The sequence below is a fragment of the Mesitornis unicolor genome, unplaced genomic scaffold (assembly GCF_000695765.1).
Source record: "Mesitornis unicolor isolate BGI_N332 unplaced genomic scaffold, ASM69576v1 scaffold7773, whole genome shotgun sequence".
Taxonomy (NCBI): Eukaryota; Metazoa; Chordata; class Aves; order Mesitornithiformes; family Mesitornithidae; genus Mesitornis; species Mesitornis unicolor.
In genome coordinates this window covers 161,644-169,613 of record NW_010176798.1, presented here as the reverse complement: position 1 = coordinate 169,613, position 7,970 = coordinate 161,644, and the positions used below count along the sequence as shown (strand labels likewise).

Genomic DNA, 7,970 nt, shown 5'->3' with positions numbered 1-7,970 from the left:
CCAACTCCTGATATTCTCTGATTCTGTGATTATCAGTGTTCCAGAAGTATTTAGTTTTGAGGTTTCCTTGGAGTCCACCATTCAAATATACATGTGTCTTGAGTTATCCTGAAACTGGCTGTCATTCTATGATATGGTGAACTGAGAGCATTGCAGAGGTTAACTTTAGCCTGGCAAAGCCTGTAATCCTGTTGTTCTTAGTGGAGAGGATCTTCCAAAGGGGTTAGTTCAGTGTCCATAAAAAATGAGGTGTTTAGCTCATGTTTTAGAAGCGCTACCTCACTCTGTTGTCTATAGAAGGTTAAATTTAGTTTGTAGTCCTTTGAACACCCGTTATTCACTGGTATATTTAAGCAAATCCTTGATTCCAAAAGCACTATCTTTTACCTCTGACTATATGGATACTAGCCTGATTGTTGCAGTTACATAGATGAAGACTACAGACAAAGGTTACAGATTCCGATTTTTCATTATGTCTGTTGTCCTTTGTATGATTTTAAGAAATTTAACTGCATTTTCCTGATTCCACTGAAGAAAACTGTAAATACACCAGTGCAAAATATTCAGACGTTCTTTTTGCAATCCTGCTGCATGAGGGAAGCTCCTAGTAATTGCTGGGAGAAGTGAGAGAAATTTCAGGGTTAGGTAGCTCACTACCTCTTAACCGATGCTTTACTAGAAAAAAATGCATCAGGAGGGTAAAGTGATGGAGCTGCAGCAGATAAGACTCAGTGGAAGCAGTTAAGAGTTGCAGGATGAAAGCAAAATATGGCCCATTTGTCTGGAAGTCTCTTTGGGGTTTGAAGGTAGAAATGGCACTCTAAAAATGTAAAATGTTACTGTACACCATTAGGGAAAGCTTCAGCTCAGCATGCATTGGAGCAAGTGGCTGTGACAGCTGAACTGTGTATTTAAAGGGTGTGCTGGTAAGGCCCCTCTCATGTTCACTTACCTTGTATTTATGCTTGTTACTGTTGTTGGTGAACAGTGATGTAAAGGTACATAAACAAACTACTGTCACCATGCACTTCTTGTTGAGTCTCGTAATTGAAGCAGACCCATAGATGACTCTCACACCAAACTCCTAGCATTCAGCCATTGTGGCAACCCTGGTATTCCACTTGGTTTTCAAATTCCGCATCATCACACTGAAAAGCTCGCTGTCTCTCTTGTAATATGTTTTTTTTTCCTTTCTCCTTGTAGAACATGATGAATGTGGCAGCGGACAGCATAACTGTGATGAGAATGCAATCTGTACAAACACTGTCAGGGGACATAGCTGCACCTGTAAACCTGGATATGTGGGGAATGGGACCATCTGCCGAGGTAAGTCCCTTACTCTAGAAATACCATAAAGGTAGCAGACTCTATTAATATTTTCTGGCAGTCACCTAAGTTCTGGTAACTTGTGATGGCTGGATTCTGTCAATGATTCACTGTGAGATTTATCATCTGGCAAAAAGAGTATGCATGGACATGATGGGAATTGATTTGTGCATAACTTCTCAGCAAGAAGGAAATACCTTTTGTCTAGCATTCCAAAAATACTTTTCATTTACTGTCATGGAATACTGTCATTTGAGCTAGTATCATTCAGCCTTTGAGTGATGATCATTGTTTTATAATCTGTGGATGATACATGCTATAACCTTTGTCTTTTAAAATTTAATCATGTGTCTTTTAAATTAGGTTAATTGTCTTTTATGTTAACATCATATGGTTGTCCTTTGACTATGCACATCAGAAAAGGGATTTCTTGTTTGTTTGTTTGGTCTTTACCTTTAAATATGTATTTTGAAGATTTCTCAGTTATGTAAGCAAGAAATACTAATAACCAGCCATGCTTTCTGTGATGTGGTGAGTCATTTATTGAGGGTGTTTTTTTGGTTTTATTCCTGTAGAGAATGAGAAGCAAATATGTTATATGAAGATAGAGGAGAGAATGCGTTAACTAATTGTCTTAGTGAGGGCTGTGTCATGAAGTACTACTGAGTTGTAACTCATACATTTATGAATTATAATTCTCATAAAAAGCTGATTTTTGTCTTGTCTGGGATTGTATTCTTTCTGACTTTCTAAACAGAATTGTGGTAATAGAAAATTAATTTTTTTTCAAGTAACAACTATTGAAATTGAGGAATGCACTGGGTAAAATATTCTGTACTTACTTAGGGGGCTCAAGAGGCTGGATATTAATTTTCTAGAATGTTGTAAATTGACCAATCAGTTCCTTAAAGGAAAATGAAGATCGATGTCATTCTTGTTTCAAGCTAAATTTCTTCACCAAGATTAGCCTGTCATCTGCTGAATTAGCAGCTCGTTGCATTTCGATATGGCTTTCTTTGGGTACTGTCTGTCTGCACAAGAGCATCCTTGTATTTAAAACTATAAAATTATTTCTCAAGATTTAAGAACGAATCAAAAATGTTATGAAAATAGTGAGCAAGTTAAACCTTGGTCTGTCTATATTGAAGGTCGGCAAGTGATACTGGGGAGAAACTCGTTGTAGTATGTTTTCCATCTCTGCAGTAAAAATTGCAGCATAGACAGCTATAGTTTTAAGGAAGTCTGACTTAACTGCCTGTGTGACTAATTTTTTTTTTTTCATTTTTTCCTGAGAGTAATACAAGACAACACTTAATCATATTTCTGTGAAACAGGGATGTTTGGATTAGTTCATAAAAATCATGTTTTCACACTGATTTTCTTTGTTTGCACACCTGGATATTTGGTTTAATGTGCCAGAAATGCTAAGCAAAACTTTTACTGCATATTTATTATTCTAGCGATGTTGAAGTAATGAAATTGCCCTGGAGAAATGATGTAAATTTTTACTTTCAAAGTTCTGTTAAAATCAGAGTTCTGGAAAAAATATACATTACACTCTGTTTTTAGTATGCCTTGAATTGCACATGTGAATACTTTATAGTTGCCTTTTTGAGATGGGTGTACATGGAAATAGAGGAGTTCTTACACGCTGACTGAAAAGCATGAATTTAAAAGAAAACTGGAGATTATAGGAAAGTGTTTTGCAGTCTAATAATTATTAAAAGTCACTAGGGAAAAGAATAATCTATCGCTACATGGAGTGATTAATACTGCAAACCAGCTAATATTAAAATAATGTGCATTTTAGTAAATAGTAAAACACTCTACATATAAAGTAGTGGTCTGAGTTTCTTGGCCTGTGGTTCTGTGGTCACTTGAAGTTTTTACAAGTTTGGACTGCTCATTTAGGAAATGTTCCCATTCTACCTCTTTTTTACCACGTTTAATAGTGATATGTTTTCAGTTACCAGTCATAGTGGTTTCCTTGCACAAATGTGAGGGTTTGCAAAATGAAACACATGTGAATGTGTCAGGAAACAACTACTGATGTAGTATTGTAGTAGTTTTGTGGCTTTATCTTTAGGTGATGTAAATTAGAACAAAATAGATGTAAGCCAAGGTGAGAAGTTTAATGTAATACCATCTGAAGATATGATAAACATTCTCCTTGAGTCATTTATAAGTGCTTTTTAAAAGTCATTTGAACACAAAACAGTTGTTCCAACTACCACTGAAATAACTTATCTCTGTAGTTCAGTAAGAAATCTTATTATTATTGTCCAGCAATAATAAATAAATAAATAATAAATAGAAAAAATGGTAATTTTATGGTGAGAGAAAAGGCCTGGCTTTATGCCTGGTTCTGTAGTCTGTTTCGACAGTCTATTTCAGCAGTGTTACAGAAAAATAAAATCAGAGGAATGTTCGTCTCTGACTTTACTGGATAACACTGACAGTCTTGATGAAAAAACCACAAAGTACTGTTATTTGTATGTATGTGTAGTTAAATTGCATGGTGTACTTCTGGTAAATATTACGAAATTACTCTGGCAGGAATTTGTGATGTCTGCATTTTTTAATGAAAATATGGAGAAATAAAACAGACAGATATAATCTGGATAGGAATATTATGATTGCTGGTGATTTAGAAATGAAAATAAAAAACAAATGTTGAAGAGAGGCAAATTTAAAAAAAAATCTCTATAATCAAGCTGTCACACTTCTTGAATAGAAAATAAATTTCATGCATAAGAAATTGCTTTACTGTAAATGTGGTGGACTAGACTATGTAATTAAGGACTGGGTTGTGTCAAACTAGATGTGGGAACTGTCATGAGGAAGGTGGTGGAAAAGGATTCACACCAAGACCGAATACACTTCTGCATTAAAATAGACACTGCCATAGTTGAAGTGACATAAAAATGGAAGAAGTAGTTACATACATAGTTACCAATATATAGATAGTAAGACTATGTAATAGAGCCAAATAAGACTTATTTCCTATGGATACTCTCGATGTCACTGTTAGAAGAGAGCTTTAGCACCTCAGAAAGACACTGAAATTCTGGCAATAGATCAAAACAGAACGAAGCTGAGGTGAGCTGAAGTGACGAGGCAGGACAATATTGTGCCATCACCGTGAGTAAATTTGACAGAGTACTGGACCCAGATTCAGATAGATTATATCTTAAGATTTCTTCAGAAAATGAAAAATAAAATAGGGACATCTTTGCTGGAAAAATTGACAGCATTAAAGGCAGAGGACAGAGGTAGTGAGTTGAATAGAGAGAGATTCTGAATCTACAGATTTGTTAAGTTGCTCTTTTCTGTGAAGGAAACTGAAAAACTTCAGAAGAACTATGAGTGATTCAGGAAATAAAAGTAGTTGTACATGGGTAGCGGGAGACTCATGCCATGCCTGTTTACTGGAATACTGTAAATGAATTATAGAATCAGTAGGTAAAGGTAGAAATAAGGCTAGTTGAAGCAATTTCACTAAAATTCAGGATAGGATTTAATGGTGCAACTTAGGGTAGAAAGCAAAGGTGATAAAATTGATTTGGTAACTGCATGTACTAGTTTAAAAAAGAATAAAAAGGTGTGATGGGCAAATGACACCCTTGTACAACACCGCACTTTGCTGTGTGGCTGTCAGGATGGTCCTTGTAGGAAATCAGTGTTTAGTGACAATGGTTAGATGAAAGAAGTCTGAAACTAGGACAAACCAGGTTTATGAATAACCCCTGACCTGCAGACAGCTTTGTGTTGCAAGAGTAAAAATTCTGTCATATAAAATGAGTAAAACTTGCTGTCATGACTCTAGCTGAAGAGCCAGGGATATTGAATACAGAGTTATATACCTTATTTAGACTCTTGGTGTACTGCTGCAGTGTTTTGGTGTGAAATCTTGGCAGGGCTTGAATCTGGGAGGCTGGAAAGTGTATTCAGGGAAGATGTCTTTCTCTGCTTTTTGTCTTCGTAAGTTCTATTTCCAGTTCCACTTGGCAGCCTTGCACAGTGTGCTGGGGAAGTGACATGTTGAAGTGGGATGCGCCGTTTGTTAAAATACGAAGGACTTCGTACTCCGCCATCTACGTTAGCAAGATGGAAGCTAACATGTTTGCTGTGCAGTCCTACAGTTCAGCAGAAGTTTGTGACATACCTTGTGCCTTGTACCACTGACTGAAGTCAAAAAGGGGACCCAAGTTATATTGAAACATCAGCAGGTTTCCTAAAATAATTGATGACATTTGAGATTAAATGCCTTAAAACAAATGAATGAAACCCCAGCCACCAGTTTTTGAAGTGGCTGTAGATCTGACTTTTCAGTCTGAGCAGTGTGCAAGTCACCATCAAGGTTTTGTTGCAATCAGTTGTTTTCTTTTGTACAAGGAGACTTAGACATAGTATACAAGCCGTGTCCTAATTCTTTGTATTTTTTTCCAAATGATTGTTTTAAAGTAATAAATTCTGCCCACAGAAATCCATATATATTGTCAGACTAATAGAAGTGGCCTTGAGTAGACTTGGATGGTGAACAAAGGCAATTCTTCTGAAACACAGACAAGGTGTGTTTGCTAATTTTTTTTTCATATATCTCTGTATTGGGGAATGAACAGAAGCCTAGCACTTAAAACAAGTGCAAATATTTTTCATTGTACTTCTGCATTTTACTTGTATAGTCTGTCTAACAGGTATATTTAGTGTGCTATTAATATTTCATTTAGTGGTTTCTACTGAGGTGTAGATTTATTAGGATGATTAAATGAGGTGGATTTAGTTACAGTCATAAATTCTAAAGCAAATGTGTGCAATATGACTGATGCCTGGGCAAAGAAACATCAGGTATTGTGAAATAAAAATCAAAACAGTGTTTATTCTAATTAGTATTCAGGCTGTAGAATGGTTTATTTCTGCCAGAGTATAGAATATGATTCTCCCCACCCCCCCACCCCGTTATATTCTTCTGCAACATTTCCCAGGAGACACTTAAGGGATTACAACTCAGTGTCTGGTGTAGTCTTAAAGATGAAAGCCATTATTTTTAAGTGACTCCATTCTTCTGGTGTAATCTGCAAGTCCAGATTAGTTTCTTAATTGTACTGTGGTTCTTCGTATATATTGGCCTTGGAAGGTGTGTTTGGGAGTGCGGTTGTTACTGATGAACTTACTGGTCACTTAATGAATAACTTATTTGGAACCTGATATGAAAAGTAGCCAGATTTCTAATAGAAGCACTTATCTTTTAAAAAGTAATGGGAATAGTCATATGGAGTCTTTATGCATAACATACTCAGAATGCTTACTGACAACCGGAGTATGTCACAGGCTTGAAAATTGCTTCTGTTTGATGTAAATCAGTAAGTTGGCCTATTTTATATTGTTTTAATCACAAATTGTAATTGGAAGGATATGTTGTTTCAACAAACGGCCGTCTTTATTTCATTGCAGTTTTCTTCTTTGTTTTCAGGCAGATATTTTAAAAAGTAATTAGTCTGAAATATATTTAATAATCTGAAAGACGTGCCTATGAATAAACCTGTATATTTTCCAAAGTGTAGGCATTATAGTGATGGTGCAGTTTGCAGTTGACTAAAGACAAAGGAATTTGGATATGTTATGAAATTTTACCTGCTATGGAAAATACTCAAGAGTATTTTTAGTTAAGAGCTAAAGAAGAAAAAAAAAATCAGTCTCTGGTTATTTCTGTGCTGGGTTGTCTGCTCTTTTTTGTATCCCTTTTCCATTGACATCAGCAATGCTAAGGTATATTAACTTTAAATGCCAGCAATGTGAGACAGTCAGACGTGCTGTTATCTTGATATTAAAGCATATCAGATCACTGTAAGGTGACTAACTGCCACTTAGGTTTATGTTTTTTGTATTTATGTGTGTCTGTTAGAGGTGGAGTTGAAAGCCTTTATAGAGCATTGGAGCACATTATGAATAATGTGTAGGCCAAGGCTGAAGTGGAAAGAAACGAACACGCCTTTCCCCATAGCGTTCAATTTTTGTAGCTGTAAGGCTTTGAATGGTTGATCTGCCTTATCATGGCTTTAATTGCTGTTTTGGTCCAATATTCACAAGTCTCATGAAAGAATATATGAGTTTCAACTCATATTGAGATTCTGATCTTCATTCTTCACAGTCTTGAGCCCTGTGTAGTTTGTTGTTTTTTTTTATACCTAATACATGTGTGAATAAATCACTGCAAAAGCAGATAGGTACATTCACATGCATTTTGTGTCATGGCATGTGGAAAATGCCATGGCAAGCATAAGACGCTGGATAATCGTGCTTTTTGGATGAAACATTCTACATGTAACCGATTCAATAATTTTAAACCGACATACAGATATATTTTTGAGTTATATAAACTCCCCTTGTAAAGTATTTGCTACGTACTTTTTAAGTTCCTTCAGTTCTAATGTTCTTTGTTTAGTTTTGAACTGTAAAGATGTAAAATAATTTTGATGAAATTAAGATGATTTATGATAATTTTTTCTTACCTAGATTTAATTATCACATAGATTCAGTTGTGTGAAATGTTGAAGTTCAGGCATAATTATTTTCATATTAAGAGCTAAGCTGTACAGATCCACTGTTATGCAGTCCAATTTTACAGCCTCTCTAAGGGCACA

General features: G+C 35.6%; 1 protein-coding gene across 1 annotated transcript in view; it reads left to right on the top strand.

Moving 5' to 3' along the window:
- Window positions 1–1,203: 1,203 nt before the first annotated feature.
- LOC104538590 (protein kinase C-binding protein NELL1) overlaps window positions 1,204–7,970 on the top strand; it is a gene marked incomplete at its 5' end in the record, with an annotated part of 109,251 nt that continues 102,484 nt past the window's right edge. Inside the window, one exon of the mRNA XM_010181844.1 lies at window positions 1,204–1,326. Within this exon, the coding sequence (XP_010180146.1) occupies window positions 1,204–1,326 (123 nt within the window). The remainder of the gene's footprint in view (window positions 1,327–7,970) is intronic.